The 20,141-nt window shown below is 41.0% G+C and overlaps 1 protein-coding gene across 4 annotated transcripts in view; it reads left to right on the top strand.

Moving 5' to 3' along the window:
- GTF2F2 (general transcription factor IIF subunit 2) overlaps positions 1-20,141 on the top strand; it is a 201,318-nt gene that overhangs the window by 19,063 nt on the left and 162,114 nt on the right. For all 4 annotated transcript variants that reach the window (XR_008556733.1, XR_003619086.2, XR_008556732.1 and 1 more), the window contains exons 2-4: positions 4,630-4,703; positions 8,923-8,941; positions 10,490-10,634. Coding sequence is in view for 1 of the 4 variants with exons in the window: in XM_008145558.3 (XP_008143780.1) it covers positions 4,630-4,703; positions 8,923-8,941; positions 10,490-10,634 (238 nt within the window). In the remaining 3 variants the exon portion in view is untranslated. The remainder of the gene's footprint in view (positions 1-4,629; positions 4,704-8,922; positions 8,942-10,489; positions 10,635-20,141) is intronic.

The raw sequence follows: 20,141 nt of genomic DNA, 5'->3' as shown, positions 1-20,141 counted from the left end.
TCATTCTTTATCTCAGACTGTTCTTTTTTTGTAGTTACTATATCTTTTTTCAGACTGTTTAGCATTTTTAACATCATTACTCTGAACTCTGTTTTAGACAAATTTCTTATCTCTGCTTCATTTTTCTCTTCTTTTGGAGAATTTGTTAGTTCTTTCATTTGGGGTTGTTTCTTTGTTTCCTAATTTTGGTTGTCTGTTTGGGTTTGTTGTAGGTAGATTCTCTATACCAGGTGTCCTCAAACTACGGCCCGCGGGCCACATGCAGGTGTTTTTGCCGTTTTGTTTTTTTACTTCAAAATAAGATATGTGCAGTGTGCATAGGAATTTGTTCATAGTTTTTTTTTTTAAACTATAGTTTGGCCCTCCAACGGTCTGAGGGACAGTGAACTGGCCCCCTGTTTAAAAAGTTTGAGGACCCCTTCTCTATACCTCTCAATCTCTAGTGGAGGACAGTGTTAAAGGCGGTTTCTGACTAATTGGATCAGGCAAAGACTCAAAGCCTCCAGAGACTGCCTCTGTCTACAGCCTAATAGGATTCTGGCTTGAATTGCCCCCAGGCAATCATCCTCAGGTGTAGTGAGAGCTTTTTCAACAGGGTGGGGCAGTTGCTTCTGCCTGGAGGCTAATTGTTACTTTTAGTCTCATAAGTGGCTTCAGGGCAAGGTGTTTTCCAATAGGGTGTGTCGACTGTCTTCCCCCCAGGCAAGGCAGATGTCTATGTGAGAAAGATGTCCTCCGCTGTGTGAGGGAATGACTCAGCCCAGGAAACTAGGGGTGTGTGCCTTCTGAGCTCTATCCCCTGAGTCCCCAATCCTGGGTTCTGCTCTCACAGCTCCACAGGGAATTTTGTGCATTGGCCCTTTAAGAGGGTGCCTGAACTTTCAGCTGCCACTCCCTGGCAGACAGCACCTCACTGCTTTTCACTGCTAGATGTTATGTGGGTACCCTCCTCAGTTTGGTGCTCTCTGCTGGGGAGCCCACTTTGGGATTAGATCCCAGAGTTCTCAGTGGCACCCCCCACAGCTGAGATATCTCTCCAGGACTTCAGTTGCTGTCTGTGAGTGCCCAGCCAGCCCTTTTGCACCTCTGCCCCTCCTACCAGTCTCTATGCGGTCTCCACTTTCAGTCCTTGGGAATCAGGGCTCTCTCCTGTGAGTTTTCCATTTATTATTCAGGAAGCTTTTCTGTATTTCAGTTGTAATTCCAGCTTGTTCCTGGGAGCATGTTTGTGCAACATCCTCCTACTCTGCTGCCATTTTTTTTTTTTTTTTTTGAGAGAGAGAGAGAGAGACCTTTTTTGACAGAGAGGAAGGGAGAGGGATAGAGTTAGAAACATCAATGAGAGAGAAACATTGATCAGCTGCCTCCTGCACACACCCTACTGGGTATGTGCCCGCAACCAAGGTACATGCCCTTGACCAGAATCGAACCTGGGACCCCTGAGTCCGCAGGCCAATGCTCTATCTACTGAGCCAAACCGGTCAGGGCTCTGCTGCCATTTTTAATCTAATGTATATTTTCTTAACTATTTTGAGAATTAAAACGCTTCTGATTGCATATATCTAATTACAGACACAATATAGTGTATTGGTTACATAGGTGCTGAAACCAGACTGACTGGGTTTGAATTTTGGCTCCATCATTTGCTAATTATATAACTTTGGCTAAATTACATAATCCCTGTGTGCCTCAGATCCATCATCTGACAAATGGGGTTTATCAATAGTATATACCTCAGAGATATGAGGATTAAATGCATAAATATATGGAAAGTGCTTGTAACAGTGTCAGGAAAGTAGTATTATGTTAATGTTAGCTATTATGTCTAATAATTTCCTTTATTTCAGCAGATCCTTCATATTAGTCAGAATTACAGTCTTACACATGATGAAACTTAACTTTTGAAATTATCTTAAACTCAGCTGTGTCCTAAATAATGTTATGTCAGAATGTTATGCTTCTTCGAGAAGTCTTTTCTGGTAGCTTTTCTCATCTCCAAACTTCAGCTTAGTTGGGACATGAGTTAATACTTCATTATTGTGAAGTTCTTTGATCTGTGTTAGTTTTGTGTCACCAACTTGATTGACTTCAAGTTCTTTGAGAACTAAAATCATTTCTTACATATCTTAATATCCTTACAGTGCAAAACATATAATGAGAGCTTGATATTAATGATTATTACAGGCAGAAAGTAAAATAGAAGCAGTATATCCTATCTAATAAAGAGGGAATATGGAAATTGACTGTCACTCTGCAACGAAGATGGCGGTTGGGCCGGGGCGCAGGCATTTTGCCCCACCCTGCCCGCGGAGGGCCTCTGGGCCTGCTTTGTCGCCGCTGCCACGGGGGCCGGAGGAGCAGAGACACAAACCTGCAGGGGGGCCCGGCACCCATCAGCGCCAAGCCCCGTGGCAGCACCGGGGCCACTGGGGCCAGAGGAGCAGAGACACAAGCCCGCAGGGGGGCCCAGCACCCAGCAGCCCCAAGCCCCGTGGCAGCGGTGGCGCTGGGGCCACAGCGGAGACAGAAACCTGCAGGAAACTTGTGGAAAGGGAGATAAACTATCGTAACTTTATCTTCCTTTCCACAAGATGAGAAAACTGACCCTGATTTATTTAGTGACATGGCCCACACCTTTCTACAAGCACAGGGTATGTTATGACCACTCCCAGGAAGGTCTGGTCAGAATACTGTCTCCAGGGAATAATGCTACTGTGGCAAGTCATCTAAGAGAGGAAACAAGCTTTTGTTGGGTTTATTCTGAAGGTCAGAGAACATCCACCCCAACATATGCCGTGTTTTTATATTGATGATCTTGAGCTGCAGATGCTTGAAAAACAGCAAATGCATGCAGAGGCTTTCACTGAAGTCTCCTGATCTGCCTAAAATCAGACCCCCCAAAAGGAGCTTAAATGTCATAGGTCCCCTCGATGGGAAAAGTGTCATCAGCCAGTGAATACTGACGCCTGTCACAGTACCGGAGAGTAGAAGTTGACATCACACCCAAACTTTGTTACAAACTATTTCCCCCACCCCCATTCATCTTTCCTAAAAATCATTTACTCTCCTCTAAGAGGCCTACATCTCCCGTCCCCTTTCCCTAGGAGGAAGGTATTTAAATCTGCATACTAAGCCACCTTGGGGAGTTACTCATTTTTCCCTGGGATCTCCCACATATACACAAGGTACACATGTTAATGAACTTTTGTTTTTCTCTTGGTAATCTGTCTTTCATTACAAGGGCCTCCGCTAAGAACTCAGAAGGGTAGAGGAAAACTATTTTTCCTCCTCCATATTTGTATCTTGGGAAATCAAGTCCCAGGCTGAACAGTGAGGTTGGCTCAAGTGCCAAGCAGTCCCGGCTGAGGGGAGGGAAGCTTCTAGGGGGAAATCAATGATACTGGCATCAAAATAGGACATGGCACATGCATGGTTGCTGGTGGGAATTTAAAGTGGTTCATCATTTTTTTTTTTTTTAAATATATTTTATTGAATTTTTACAGAGAGGAAGGGAGAGGGATAGAGAGCTAGAAACATCGATGAGAGAGAATCATCGACCAGCTGCCTCCTGCACACCCCCCACCAGGGATGTGCCCGCAGCCAATGTACATGCCCTTGACCGGAATCGAACCTGGGACCTTTCAGTCCGCAGGCCGACGCTCTATCCATTGAGCCAAACCGGTTTTGGCATGGTTCATCATTTTTGGAGGATTTGGCAAAATCGATAGAAATGTTCAAAGTATATCCAAGAGTCTTCTAGGAATCTCATCTGCTGGGATAAAGCATGAGTGCATAAGCCCTGGTCAGAACCCAGGATGCTACTGTGGGTTCCCCTTCCATGATAGGAAAACCTGCTAACAACCTGCATTTTTAGGACAAGGTAGCATCTATCTATACTAATAAAAGGGTAATATGCTAATTAGACTGAACATCTTCCGGATGACCTTCCAGACAAAGCCATGGTGGCAGGGCTGAGGCAGAGGCGGTTAGAGGCGATCAGGCAGGCAGGGGGGAAGCAATTAGCGGGATCAGGCCAGCAGGGGAGAGCAGTTAGGGGGATCAGATCGGCAGGCAGGTGAGCGGTTAGGAGCTAGCAGTCCTAAGGGGTCCCAGATTGGAGAGGGTACAGGCCGGGCAGAGGGACCCCCGTCCCTGTGCACGAATTTTGTGCACCGGGCCTCTAGTGTTACGTTTTTAAAGATTTGTTAGTAGTACGGAATGACTTGGAGAGTATCGTGCTAAGTGAAATAAGTCAGAGAAAGACAAGTATCACATGATCACACGCATATATGGAATCTAAGTAACAAAATAAACTGATGAACGGAGTAGATCCAGAGAACATGGAAGAATGGAATAGAGTGTGGAATTTCAGAGGGAAGGTGGGTGAGGGTGGGTGGGTAGGAGGTAATAAACCAAAGACCTTGAATACATATATGCATAACCCATGGACACATAATAGGAGCTAAAGGCCTGGGTGGGGAACGGGCGGCGGGGAGGGGGCAGGCTGGAGGAGGTCAATGGAGGAGAAAAGGGCACATATGTAATACTTTCAACAATAAAGAATTATTAAAAAAAAAAGATTTGTTAGTGTCCAAAACATAGTCTAATTAGTATTTTACTTTGTTTTAGGTTCCTAAATATTTGTCACAGCAGTGGGCTAAAGCCCCTGGAAGAGGTGAAGTCGGGAAACTGCGGATTGCCAAGTAAGTTGTTTATATATTTTTGACATATTAAAAAGCTGTTTAAAAATTTTTCATAAGTACTTTTAAATGGAATTACAGTCCTAGCTGGTTTTGCTAACTGGATAGAGCATCAACCTGTGGTTTGAAGGTTGTCGGGTTTGATTCTGGTCAAGGACACATGACCAGGTTGTGAGCTCGATCCCCAGTAGGGGGCTTGCAGGAGGCAGCCGATCAATGATTCTATCTCATCATTGATGTTTCTATCTCTCTATTCCTCTCCCTCCCTGTTTGAAACAAATAAAAATATATTTTTAAAAATTGTCATTCTTTGGAATTGGGTTTGAAATTTATTTTAAAAAAAGTGGAATTTCAGTCCTTTTCAGAATTTTACCTGGAAAATGAGAAGTAATGAGCATGTCAAAGTTAGTCAAGAGATGGTTAGATGCCCTGTAGGGAGCCATGTGTGCATACACAAACACACTTGCACTGCCCCCCTACTGACAGGTGTAAATATAAAGTCAAATTTATTGGGAAAACTTACTGGCAGTAAAGCAGCAGAGTATGCAGTTCTCTCATCTCTCCATCCTTTCCACATCCTGTGAGGAGGTGTACTTTTTATTTATTTATTTTTTACTTTTATTTATTTATTAGTGGCCCAGTGCACGAAATCGTGCACATTGAAAGGAAATTAATTAGAAGAAATATTTTAATATCGCTGTTGGTCCTTTCTCTATAACAGAAGTGTCAACCAAATTCACGATCAACAGTGACAGATCGAAACGCGTACGCTTGGCGGCAGCAAGAGCTTTATATGTATTGCTCATGCGCTAGTCAACTTAGCCTTTTGTAGATATAGAATAAACTTGCTTAATTATACCTGCTTTCTGATTTAGCTAAACTTTTTCCAGCCCAGTGAAGCACCCCAACTTCTCTTTCAGGTAATTGTCAGCAACACAGCAGTAAATATCAACACGAAGCAGTGTAGATCATGCAAGGAGAACACAGGGTAAAATATTTAACTGCAGCAGTGTTTGACTATATTTTGTGCAGTGAGAAAACCTGAAGTCATTTTCAAGGTCCACCATTTCTTCTTTTCAGTCGGGTCAAGTTTCTAAGCTTTCTAAATCTCTGTTTTCCAAAAAGAAAATAGGATTCCACCAAGTCTCCTATCTACCTACTCCAGGATTTCTGTGAGGATCAAATGAGATGAGGCATGGGAAAACACTTCACAGACATTTGGTTACAGTGTGAAATGTTTGCACTTGGCTATAAAGCAAGTCATGTTCCTGGGCTGAAGAAACTGCAAGGAGGCTAGTACTAGGGAGAGAAAGCTGGGTGTTGCTATGTGATGTCATTACCCGGACACACAATTAGCATATTAGCCTTTTATATAGATTTTTTTTTACCATGAATATTGCATTTCTGAAACCTCTGTATAAAGAAAATATCTGTTTGAGGAATGTAAAATTGTTTTTTTGGTGTGGAGAGGAGGGGTCTGTTATGAGAAATAGAGAAAAATGAACCAAGGTTCTGGGAAAGCTAGGCAAACCCTAAGTACTATTTTGATTATTAAAGTAAAATGTTAAAGATATCATGGTAAATAAGTAATAATGGGTGTGCTGCAGTTTTTCTTTATCAACCATTGCTTGATAGAAAAGTCCTAGCCAGTTTGGTACAGTGGTTAGAGTGTCAGCCCATGGACTGAAGGGTTGTGGGTTCGATTCTGGTCAAGGTCACATACCTCGGTTGCAGTCTCCATCTCTGATGCCAGTCAGTGCACATGTGGGAGGCAACCAATGGATATGTCTCTCTCACTTTGATGTTTCTCTCTCTCTTGTCTCTCCCCCCTCCCTTCAACTCTCTTTAAAAAAATCAAAGGGAAAAAATATCCTTGGGCGAGAATTAACAATAGGAACAAAAAAAAAAAAAAAAGAAAAGAATATTCCAAGCTCTTTTTCTCTCTTAGTTTAAAGCTGATGGTTTACATAGTTGCATCTAATATATTAACAAGTGTGTGCCCTTAATATTAACAAGTGTGTGTGTGTTATTTCATGTAGTACCAGTTTGATTGTATCAGCTGGCATTATTGACCCCTCTAGGGGTCACCCAAAGCCCCATACAGATAGAATATTTTGTGCGTGTTTTTCTCTCTCTTCCTAGGGTACATGACCAGTACTTCTATTCCTTGTTTTTCTCATTCCAGTCTTTAAGTTCTCCTAAAAATAAGATCCTCAGTAGAGGTGACTTGAAATGCTGTATTCAAATCAGTTTCCTCAACGGTAGTTGAAGAAAAAGTAAACCACCAGAATTTCTTATAAGAGAACCTTGTGGCTGAAGAGGGGTTCCTGCCCATTGGCCTGGGGTTTGCAGCAGGAGCAGCCGCTCATCCTGGTCAGCCAAGCAGCGCTCCCACTGTGGTAGCGCACTGACCACCAGGGGGCAGTTCCTGCATTGAGAGTCTGCCCCCTGGTGGTCAGTATGCGTCATAGTGACTGGTCATTCCACTGTTCAGTCACTGGGCTTTTATTATATAGGATTTTAGTATAAACTTAAGGATCCCAGTTTTATTCAGTGGGCTATGGTTTGTTATCATCATCATTTATTCTGATGTTCAAATGGTCCAAAATTTAGCCAGTGGAAACTTTTTCTAGTTGGCTCCTGTGCAACCCTTGCATTCTACCATAATCCAGTTCAAGCTTTCTTTACTTTTTACCTGGGTTTTTGCATTAGCCTCAAGTCAATTCAGTAAACGTTATGCAAGTACTGGACCTTCTGCATCTTTGCCTTTGCTTTGCCTACAGTGCCTCTCTCTTAAAAGTAGCTAAATTAAATGCCTCTAGAAGCCAAGTTCTGGAGTGATAGGGAAGGGACTGTAGTGAATTCAGGGCCTGTCTATCTGTATTTACTGAGAGCTGAATTAGGGGTACATTGTTGCCAAACCTTTCAAATATTTAAGAGGAGCTGGAAATTCATATTCATATGTGAAATCTTAAAATTTCTTCACCTGTATTCTAGATACTTCTCCAACAAAAAGTAGATTGACATTGCATTATAATTCATTAAAGACTCTGAGAAGTCCCCCAGTAAAATCTGTCTTAAGATTCTGGACACCTTAGTCTGGCCTAAGAGGCTCTTTACCACTTGACTCCAGCCTACGCATTGATGTTTGGAAGAATGTATTAGATAACTTCTCATTTCTAGTGTTCAGATGGATTATTCTCTTAGCCTGGAATGCTCCCATGCTCTTGACCTCATCCCTCACTCAGTTCATCTGATCCTGGCACATTGTGGCTCTCTTAATTAAATGTTAATAGCTTTTAGACAGAGACATTATACTTAATATTTTGCATATAGTAAGAATTTAATACATGTTTTTTAAAATTGGGCTATTATGTAAAGTCTACATTGATTCCAGATTTGTAAAAAAGACATTTAAAAACATGTCATTCAAACACATAAATAGTCTGGAAGGATATTTATTGTACCAAGATGTTAACAGTGGAATTATGGCTATCTTAAAACTTCTTTTGACTTGTCTGTATATTTATGTTTGGGGTTGTTTTTTTAATATGTTTTTATTGATTTTTAATAGAGAGGGAGAGAGAGATAGAAACATTGATGAGAGAGAAACATCATCAGTTGGCTGCCTCATGCATGCCCCCTATTGGGGATCAAGCCTGCAACCTGGGCATGTGCCCTGACCTGGAATCGAATCTCTGACCTCTTTGTGCATGGCTTGATGCTCAACCACTGAGCCACACAGGCCAGGCCATATATTGTTTTTATAGTGTAGAAAATTGCTTATAATTTTAAAGTATTATTAAATTTAATTTTGATCTTTAAGATTTTGTTAGGTAAATGAAATATCTTCAGCTAGACAAAATAAATAGTAACAACATATATCTGTATTAAACATATATTCACATGCTGCTGAATGCTAAAAAATGTTCAGAAATAAAGATAAGAATTGTAATCAGATCATTATTTGGATAACATTATTAGGGCAGGTTGTAATAGTATGAAGTGACACAAACTTCTAATAAAATACTCATATGGGTTAATGAGACTTGTTTTTCTTATAGAATTACAGATAGGATAGTTAGGAGAGCCATGGGTAAATATTAAGCTCTGTAAATATAATAGTTTATGGAAATATGCAGTAGTGTTATTTCTTTAAATTTTCAGCATAAATTTGGAAGAAAAAACATGAATTAAAATTTTTTCCTTTTTTCTCTTTAAGGAATCAAGGAAGGACTGAGGTAAGATTATTTCTGTTTAAACTTTATTTAAAACATGAGTTTATTTTACTATGCATTAGTAATAGCAAAGAGAGGGTGGTGTTTGTATTCTGGAAAACTCCACATCAAACTAGTAGCTAATGGTCAGGAACACATCTAGACTAATAAAAGCCTAGGTGGCCCTCGTGCACTACGTTGTCACAAGATGGCCACGCGCTGAGCAGAGGCGGGGCCCGGCGGAGGAGGCAGGTCACGGAGGAGGCAGGTCGCGGCAGGGGAGGGCAGTTGGGGGCAGTTGGGGGCGATCAGGATGGCAGGGGAGCAGTTAGGTGTCAATCAGGCTGGCAGGGGAGTGGTTAGGGGATGATCAGGCTGGCAGGTAGAAGTGGTTAGGGGCAATCAGGCGGGCAGGCAGGCGAGAGGTTAGGAGCCAGTGGTCCTGGATTGTGAGAGGGATGTCCCAGATTGGAGAGGGTGCAGGCCAGGCTGAGGGACATCCCCTCCCCCCATGCACGAATTTCATGCATCGGGTCACTAGTAGTATAAATGCCACTTGTGTGTGAATGAATGGGCTCCTTTTTAGTTGTTCCTTCCTAACATTTTTCTACTTTGACCTAAAATATGCCCTCTCTCAGTGTTTACGGAAGTTAGTATTACTTCAGTAATATTTTAACATTATTTCATTGTGGCAGAGGCATTTGATTTGGATCTTTGAGGGCTTTAGATTTTGACCCATTAAGTCCAGGACATAATTTTCAGTACCTATCACACAGCAGAGAGATATTTAATAAATACTGCATAATATTCCTCCGTGGTTGGGAGATCAGTATTTTGTTTATAAATCCCTTCGATGTAATATTTGATACTCTTTTGGTGAGATCTAGTATGTAGTAAAAATCATTCTGAAAGAATGCATACTATGTCTTTTTCCTAAACCTCAACATTAAATTATCCTTGTCAGTATTCAGTTGTACTTATTAAAGTATTCAAAAATAAAACAGCACCATGTAATCACAGTAGTTAGTTATTAAGACCTAAAAAGGAAATGTGCATGGCTTTTTTTTTCCCTCTGCTTATGGGAATGTTTAAGCTTTCTAAGTAACTCACTTTTCCCCCTTCACAATTGCTTTCTTAATTTACTTTAAATATTCACTCATTCAGCAAATACTGTTTTCCTTCTCTGTGCTAGGCACTGTCTAGGAGATGTATATATTTTAAGGATATAAATATAACAAGGCATGGTCTCTTGACCTCAGAGAACTTAGGGGTAAACATTATATTCCTATTTTAGAAATAGAATTTCTTCAGCCATAGACCAGAGAAAATATTTGAAAGCTATTTGTATTTATAATGGTAGATTAGCTCCATTACTCTGACAAATGGGAATAGTCTCTTTTTATGACTAAGTATTAAAATTTTGGATGAAGTTTAAAAAATGCTTAAATGACTGGAAGAAATTCACATTTAAAAAAATTATTTGACTTACCAGAATTTCTGTACTTTTTTTTTTTTTTGTACTTTTGAATACAAAAGTCTATTGTAATAAGCTTTACTTAATGTGTCTATTAGGTGTCATTTACTTTGAATGAGGATCTTGCAAATATTCATGATATTGGTGGAAAACCAGCTTCAGTAAGCGCTCCTAGAGAACATCCATTTGTCTTGCAAAGTGTTGGAGGACAAACTTTAACAGTGTTTACTGAGAGCTCATCAGGTAAGTGAGAATAGAATTATTTAAAGTGATTCCTGTACATGTTGAATAGATTTTCTGTCTCAACATGCACTCTAAGGTCATTACCAAGGCTGTTCCACCTATTGTTCTACCTCTGTTATTCATATCATGCTATTTCTCTTTACCATGATTGATGAATTTTGGCTGCTACTTGAACTGTTTAATTTCCACTTGGGGCATAAAGAAATAGAACAAAGCAGATGGAAAAGTGTGGTACATCAAGCTGTCTTCTAGGATGTTGAAGAAACAGTATTTTGAGTTTTGCCAAGATAAGGTCATCCTTGCCTGTTTTGGTAAATTGATATTCAGCAGTTATAACTTTTTAAAAAATATATATTTTATTGATTTTTTACAGAGAGGAAGGGAGAGGGATAAAGAGTTAGAAAAACATCGATGAGAGAGAAACATCGATCACCTGCCTCCTGCATACCCCCTACTAGGGATGTGCCCACAACCAAGGTACATGCCCTTTATCGGAATTGAACCTGGGACCCTTCAGTCCACAGGCCGACGCTCTATCCACTGAGCCAAACCGGTTAGGGCTATAACTTTTTTTTTTTTTTTTTTAATGCTGCTTGAAATTAGGGAATATTTTAGTCTTAATTTTTGCTCTTGTATGCTTTCTATGCTAAGAGGGCCTGTGAAATGCAGAGATTAACTTTTTAAAATTGGTACTGACTTCCAGGAAGCTCTGTGTAAAATATAGTTCAATTTTGTGTGTTTGGTATGAGATATTTTATCAGTTCAGTGACTCAGGAGCAAGTGTTTCAGCTTGTTAGTTTAATACAGAGGGAACTTTTTTGCAGCAAATGTATATGAATATATGTTTATTTTCATAGTTTCTTGGTTTTTAACCTTCACTGAATCTAGAATATTGCTATTGAAGCAGCAAGCCACCTATTTAGTGGAGCTGATTTCTCATATGTATCAAAAAGTTTTTTAGTGATATAAAAGAAATGATCCATGATTTTGTTGTATCTTCATTAAACATTACAAAGAAAGCTGTACAAATTATGGTATATTAAGAACGTCATTGTTTTAAAAAAGGAATATGCTCAGATAAAATTTTTGTAGTGTCTTGGTTTACTAATAACTGCATAAATTGAATTTTCAAAATTATTCTTGTTCTTTTTTTCCCTTTGGACATAGAATCTAAAAAATTGTAAATTAAAACTTTTCAGTAATGTGATTTAACATAAAAGAACTGTTTTATTGCATTATTCTGATGCTATTGTAATTTGTAATGTAGTATTATGGGAAGTAGAAAATATTAAACATGCATTTTCTGTCCTGGCTGGTGTGGCTTAGTTGGTTGAGCATCTTCCCATGCACCAAAAGGTCACTGGTTCACTTAGGGCACATACCCAGATTGTGGATTCAGGTTAGTTCCTGGGTTGGGGTATGTGCAAGAGGCAGCTCATTGATGTTTCTCACATTGATGTCTCTCTCTCTTTCTGTCTCCCTCAGTTCCTCTCTCCCTCCTTCTCTTTCTCTCCCTTCTTCTCTTCCTCTCCCTTTGCTCTCTCTAAAATCAATAAAGACAGGTTTTTTAAAAACAGGCATTTTCTCATGGAGAAGATTTGACCATTCAGTAGATGTTTATTGTATGCAACATTGTGCAGGGCATAGCATAGGCACCTCCAGGGAATCTAAAATTTGTCTTGTGATTGATGGGATTTAGTAAGACCCATTTAACCTGCAAGATTTTCTCTACCTTTGTGATTATCCTGGAATGGAAGAGACATGGAACCAAGATGGTAAAAAGGAGGTGGAGCCTTGAGGAAAGTTTGAGTTAGTGGAGCTTGATTTTCCCCTGTAAATAAGGTGCTCGGTTTCAGAATTTTTACATCTTGTTGTATTGCTAGTTTTTCCAAAGCATCATTTATTGCGGGTCCACAAAAGGTAGTAATTTAGAAAGCTAAGTTTTGTTATCCTCAGAATTAATCTTCCATTGTTAGTTAATCTTATAAACCCTTTGTGTTACACTCTTTTTGAACATTTTTTGTTCACATTTCTGGTTACAGTATACTTCAAAGTGAATATGGTATAAGGCAGCGGTCGCCAACCTTGCGGACCTCATGGACCACCATTGGTCTGCGGACCACCGGTTGGCGACCGCTGGTATAAGGATTATCTTGCCAAGAATGGAAAGGGATCAAGATTGTCATCCTTCTTCTGGAGTTTGGACAATATGTTCTGCTTTGTAGAACTGTGCTAACCCAAATACAGGTCTAAGTTGCTATTTGATGGTATACACTATCAGGGAATTTTTTGCTTCTTAATCTCATTAATCATTTCTGTTTTGTGTCACTGTTATTTGACACTCTTTGTACTTTTCTGTGCTTTAATTTCCATATTAGTGAAATGAAAATAACAATGATTTACATTTATGTATAAATATAAGTATATTTAAAACACAAGACAATACAGTATTTAATAAATGCTCAATAACTATTACTACTAATAACAGATATTATTTTTAAACACTTTAGGTTACAAGGTTATTTTAAGGCATGTGCATGTTCTATTTGGGTATATATCACTTGATAAAATCCAGCCAATAGAGATTTTTATATTCAGTGTTTTTGATTGGATGACCGAGAAAAAATCTCTAGAGTTATTTTTTTTTTTTCCTGAGGAGTCTTACATTGTTTGCTATTTCTGTTCATTAAGGCATCAGTTCTACAAATGAGTTCCATGGCTCTGTGAATGCTATGACATATTTAAAATCCTAGGTACATATGTATATCTGCATGTTTTTCTTCAGGATAGGACCATAACTCTCATTGGAGTTTCAGAGAGGTCTGTGACCCAAAAAAAGCTTCAGAGCCACCACTTAGTGTTACTTTTGTTGGTCATGAACCTGTCAAAGTATAAATAACTGAGCCATTTTACATTAAGTGTTTATTTTACAGTGAAATATACATGAGGTAGGCATTATCTTAAATATTTTTAAGTTTTCCCTCAAGCATACAACTGTATTTGCTTATAAAAATTTCTTGTTAGGTTGTTCATTTCTTTTTAATAGTGCAACAGGTCTATAAAACAGAATTTTCTAAGAAGAATTAAAATCTAAGTACATTGTATTGTGTTTTTATTTCAATAAGAGAAATTTTATTTAGGAAGTCACAGAGGTAGAAGAAGTAAGTGGCAGAAGAAATGGGCTCAGGAAACAAGTTACAGAGGTGAAAAGTGGCCCTTAGAGCTTAGGAGAGAGAGGGGCAAAGGTAACAGGCCTGGGGGAAGGGGGAGGGAGGGGGAGAAAGGCGCAGTTGTGCTCTAGGAAGGAGAGTTCCCATTGTGTTCAGTTTAATTTTAACCTTTTGCACTCGATGTCGAGTGTGACTCGACACCGTTAGCATTAGAATAAAGGAATCAAGAAAAAAGCAAGCAAGTGCAAAGGGTTAATAACTTCATTCCTTCTGTTATCATACTGGGCTGGTTTTTGAGAGGCCCCTTTTGAACCAGTTTTTCTAATGACTGAATTCTACGCATTTGAGTGTCTTTGGGGGATGGGATTAGAAGGGGATGTTGGTTTGTTTTACAGTGCTTTCTTAATGAAAACAATCTACCATATTTCATGAGCATTTTATGAATACAACTAATTTGTGTCTAATTTGAGTATGCCTATTTGAAAGAACATTTTTTTTGTGTTTTTTTTTTTTTAATCCTCACCCGAGGATATGTTTTTTCATTGATTTTAGAGAGCAAGAGGAAGGGAGGGAGAGGGGGAGAGAAACATCAATCAATTGTCTCCCATACATGCCCTGAGCAGGAATTGTACCACAATCTAGGTATGTGCCTTGACCAGTAATTGAACCCACAACCTTTTGATGTATGGGACAACACTCAAACGAACTGAGCCACCCAGCCAGGGTGACATGTTTTATTTTTAAGGGCTATTTTGAGTTAGCCCTCTTCTACCTCCACATTTCTCTGTGAAATTCTAAATAATTTATTTCTCTATTAAATATTTTCATTATTACCTAGTACCCATATCTTTTTAACCTTAGCTAGGTGGAAATGATTCATGTGTTTGGCCTTTATTTTTTCTCCCCTTGGGTCTTCAGTTTAGTATTTTTATCTACTGTTTATTGGTAACTAGATAACTTCTTTTGGGGGAGGAGGGGTCCTTTTCACCTGTTTGTTCAAACTTAGGTTTTCTTATAATTGCCAGTTCTGGACTAAGAGTTGTTCCTTCTTTCCAACAAATATTTTTAACTACAGGCCCGATGCATGAAATTCGTGCAAGGGGCTCGGCCCTCGCAGCCCCGGTTTCATCCGGAAGGATGTCTGGTCTAATTAGCATATTATGCTTTTATTATTATAGACTAGAGGCCTGGTGCATGAAATTCATGCATGGGAAAGGTCCCTAGGCCTGGCTGGCTATCAGGGCCGATCTGTGGGGAAATGGGGGGGAGGGGGGGAAGAGGGACCCTCTCTAGAAGAGGGACCCGCTGGCATCTGCCTTGGATGGCCTGGCACTGCCCACTTGCCGGCCCCGTCACCACCACTGGTCACCTCCCTCTGTGGGGTGACTGGCAGGGCGATTGGGGGCCCCCATTGGCACCCGCCTTGGCTGGCCTCTGGCCTGCAGGCTTGGAGCAGCTTCTGCGTTGAGCGTCTGCCCCCAGGTGGGTCAGTGCACATCATAGCAACTGGTCGTTGCACCGGTTGATTGATTTGCATATTAGGCTTTTATTATATAGGACTAGGGGCCGTGTGCACGAAATTCATGCACTGGGGGTGGGGGTCCCTCAGCCCAACCTGCCCCCTCTCACATACTGGGAGCCCTCAGGGGATGTCCGACTGACGGCGGGCCTAAGCCGCAGTCTGGCCTCCCTTTGTGGGAGGCAACCGGGCTGATCAGGGGAAGGCACCAGCCCCATCACCCCACTGCTGCAGCCACTGCCAGTCACCACAGCCACTGCCAGTCACCACAGCCACCAAGGTGTTTTCATCAACACTGACTCCAGTCCCTTCACCAAGAAAAAATGACAACTTTCTTTAGGCATTTTCAAGATGTGTCTTTTATAGGATATGCATTTCTTTCTTTCTTTCTTTTTTTATCCTCACCTGAGTATATGTTTCCATTGACTTTTAGAGAATGTGGAAGAGAAAGGGAAAGACAGAGAGAAACATCAAAGTGAGAGGAACACTTTGATTGGTTGCCTCCTGCATGAGTCCTGATCTGGGCCCCGGCCAGGGAGGAGCCTGCAACATAGGTACATGCCCTTGATCAGAATCGAACCCAGACCCTGCTGTCGGCAGGCTGAGGCTCTATCCACTGAGTCAAACCGGCTAGGGCAGGATATGTCATTTCTTAGCCTTCCAGCAGCAGACCTTCATTTTTTTCTCCAGAAGTGTGGTGGAAAAACCTAGATCACCTTTTTGGATTCTTATTACCCAAGTTACTAAGAATATTACAAGTGGCATACAGGGAGCTTAGCCAATGTGCAGTCAGAAAAGGTGTTTCCTCTAGAGTTCACACCAGTCAACGGCTGGCCCTGCCCAGGCCTAAAGCCTCTGGCTGAAGTTTTAGGCCTGGGCAGGGGCCCTCCAGCTCCCTCTGATCTCTGGCTCCGCCCCTGCCCAGGCCTGCCCTGGGCAGGAGCGGACCCCCAGATCCCTGCGATCGATTGCAGGCTCTGCTCCTGCCCAAGGCGGAGGCTTTCAGCCTTGGGCAGGAGCGGACCCCCAGCTCCCTGCGATGGATCGCAGGAGCGGACCCCCAGCTCCCTGCGATGGATCACAGGTGTGGACCCCCAGCTCCCTGCAATCGATCGCAGGCTCCGCTCCTGCCCAAGGCTGAAAGCCTCTGCCAGGTTTCGGCCTTGGGCAGGAGCAGACCCCCAGCTCCCTGTGATCCATTGCAGGAGCGGACCCCCAGCTCCCTGCGATCCATCGCAGGCTCCGCTCCTGCACCCTCGTTCTGATTGCAGGCTTGGCCCTGCCCAGGAGCCCCCTGGCTCAGGCCCTTCCCAGGCTGCTCTGGGCCCACCTGGCCTTACCTCACAGTGACCTGGGTGCCAGGATGTTCCTGGGAAACAGGCGCTGGGTGCCTATGTATGCAAATTAACCACCATCTTTTTAAGGTTAATTTGCATACTCACTCTGATTGGCTATGGGTGTAGCGAAGGTATGGTCAATTTACATGTTTGTCTATTATTAGGTAAGATGCTAGGCCCAGTATAATACTACATGTGCCTTGGTTGCGGGCTCCTCCCCAACCCCGGCCCTAGTCAGGGCTTATGCAGGAGGCAATCAGTTGGTGTGTTTCTCTTATATCAATATTTCTCTCTGTCTTTTCCACTCTCTCTAAAAATCAATGGAAAAATATATTCTGCCGAAACTGGTTTGGCTCAGTGGTTGGAGCGTCGGTCTGCGGACTGAGGGGTCCCAGGTTCGATTCCGGTCAGGGGCATGTGCATTGGTTGCGGGCACATCCCCGGTGGGGGGTGTGCGGGAGGCAGCTGGTCGATGTTTCTCTCTCATTGATGTTTCTAGCTCTCTATTCCTCTCCCTTCCTCTCTGTAAAAAATCAGTAAAATATATTTTTTTAAAAAAAAAGAAAAAAATATCTTCTGGTGAGGTTTAAAATAAATAAATAAGAATAGTGTTTTAAAAAAACCTAATTGCTATAGAAAGTACTCTAGTGGAGTTATGTACAAAGAGAAAAAAAGTATGCTCTTTGCCTGAAAAAACAGGGAACGGCTTCAAAAGTGGAGATAAAATTTGAGCTGGACCTGAAGTATATGAATAAGTGTGCATGAATAGAAGGAAAGAAAGTGAAGATAAAATTCATTTTTCTCACCTTCAAGTATCCTATTCTTCACTTTGCTTTCTCACCTTTCATACTCTGTCATATCTATCTAAAATCTAGTAAATAGTTCCAGTTAGATCTAAGGCGGAAACCTCAGTTGTGGACTTCATAATTTAGTTTAGAGATGAATAGGTTTGAACTGATACAAGGGGAGTGCCGGTCTTGAGATAGAAGTAATTTTGACAGCTTTTGGTGATGAGTTGATTGTGGGGAGTTGGAAGAGTGAGAAGTCTTGAATGGTTTCCAAACTTTTTTGGCTTGAACATTTGGATGAATAAGAGACCACTGCTAAGGTAGAAAATATTGGGGAAAATGGGCAGAGTAAGAACTGACAGAAACATAGTGACCTTTTGCTGTTAGTTTTCCTTATATTTGACCACTCTGTAGCTGTTAATTAATTTAAAAAATTGATTTTTTTGCAGGCCCTCTTTTATTTAGACTTGAGATACTCTAGTAACCAAAATTTCAGCCTTCATGGTATTTTCATTTTAATAACAGCAACAAACAAATATAATAAGTAAGTTCTGTCACCGATAATAAGGTGTAAGTTCTCTGGAATAAAAGAGGGAAGTGGGATCAGGAGTATTAGGGTAGAGCTTGCAATTTTTAATAGTCTGGTTAGCTTGGGCCCGTATTGAGAAGATGGGGTATAAACAGTGTCTTGAACACCTTTAAAAGAGTTAGCCATGTGGAATTAGCCAACTAGAAGTTTTCAAGACAGAGGTAACACATTTGCCCTAAAGGGGAAGCAAGCCTGGCATGCTCTAGGAGTAGCAATGAGGTCGGTGTGGGTGGGATAGATGGGCAAGGGAAAGAGTAAGGAGTAGCTATTAGGCTGGAGAGAGGAAGGGGGTTGGTGGTGGCAGATCAGGAAGGAATTTGTAAATCGTTGTAAGGATTTTGGATCTTACTTTGACTGAAATGGGGAGCCACTGGAGGGTTTTGAACAGAATAGTGATTTGACCTGATTTACATTATAAAGGCTCACTCTGGCTGGCCCATGACAAGAATTGATTGGAGACTATTGCAGTAATCCAGGGGAGAGAAGACAGAACCTGACCAGGGTGGTAGCAATGACAAGCCTAGTCTCTCGTCTGATGTCCAGTACCATCTTCAGCTGATTTAACAAACAATCCACTTGGATTTCTTTATCAACTAAATCCTGAAGATATGAAATCAAATTCATTTCTTTATTCTTTTATTCTCCATCTGTCCATATTTTTGTCTATAATACATTCTCTTGGCCATAATAATTATTAATCTCCTCTTATGCTCACATGTAGTCAGTTGCCTCATTTGGTGATTTCTGTAGTAGAAATCACACATACACATTTCTTTATCCCATTTAACCCAAACAGTCCTTTGAAAACTTCACCATTCTCTCCACCCTCTTCTAGTTCATTCTGCTGGAATCCCTTATTTTTTACAGTAGTTTCCTGATACCTGTCTGCTTTTCCTCTTGATTTTCTTCACCCAGAGATTTGTTAACCTTTTACAGTCATAATCATTCCCTTTACTGCTCTAATCTTTGTTGGTTCTTCCTTCATCTGGACTAGTATGGCACTAAGGTTTGCATACTTATTTTGTCCCTTGATTAAACCTTGTGGGCAGGGCACCCTGCCTCATGCTTGTCTCCACAGTGTCTAGTACAGGACTGGCATATAATGATGGGCTTGTTAAAGCAAACATGTGTCGAAATATTTTATTTTCTCCTAAGAATTACTAGTACTCTAAAGGTATTTTTTAAGAGTGGTTTTTAAGTAGGGTGACTTGTTAGTGACAAAAGGATGGGTTTTCATCCTTCAGAGTTAATATCCTTTTCTTATGACATTTGAGGTTCAAAAGTGAGTATTAAATGCCTTTGTTCCCCACTTTACTTCTTGCTCATTACATATATATTTTTTTGGTATAGGTGATCTTTTTATCTTATCTTTCTCTTTGCTAATCAGATGAGTTCAGCACTGTGTGCTGTGACACTTGGTTAGCCACTGTGCACATTATAATCTATACTTATAATAGGGTAATATGCAGATTGGTCGGGATGCCATCACATAACGACCAAACAGCAGGAGGGTGGGGCAGCAGGCGGAGAGCTACAGGGGGGCGGGGCAGCAAGCTACGTGCGTGCGGCGGAGAGCTACGAGCGGAGATGGGCTGGGTGGCCAGCTGAGGCAAGCGGAAGCAAGCTACTTGTGCACGGATTCATGCGCAGGGCCACTAGTAAGATATATTCCCCAGATAACATAGTTGCTGAGCTAATTGGAAGTATGTGAGAATTTATTTGGTGGTGGCCTGCCTTATTTACTTGCAAGCTTGAACTTGGCAACATATACCAATATACATATGCCTTAGAATGTGTTTATTTGTATTTGAAGAAAAATGTATATATGGAAATGTTCTTTGAAGATGCTGAATTACCAGTCATTTTGAAAACTAAACTGATACCATAGAATTTATAATCTGCCTTGTATGTTATTGTTCAGTAAGTGTGGTAAATGAAGCATAAATAAAGGTAATGTTTTCATTTTAACTTGAATTTTTGAGTGCTTATGGGAAATATTAGCTTGGTGCATATCCCCCATTTGTTGAGAATGGAATATTATGTATACAATTTTCAGAGGTTGGAATTAAGCTTTATGTGTATGTGTGTGTGCTTGTTAGCATTC

This window comes from Eptesicus fuscus, chromosome 8, assembly GCF_027574615.1.
Source record: "Eptesicus fuscus isolate TK198812 chromosome 8, DD_ASM_mEF_20220401, whole genome shotgun sequence".
Lineage (NCBI taxonomy): Eukaryota > Metazoa > Chordata > Mammalia > Chiroptera > Vespertilionidae > Eptesicus > Eptesicus fuscus.
Note: the sequence above shows the minus strand (reverse complement) of the source record. Positions and strands in the feature narration are given on the sequence as shown.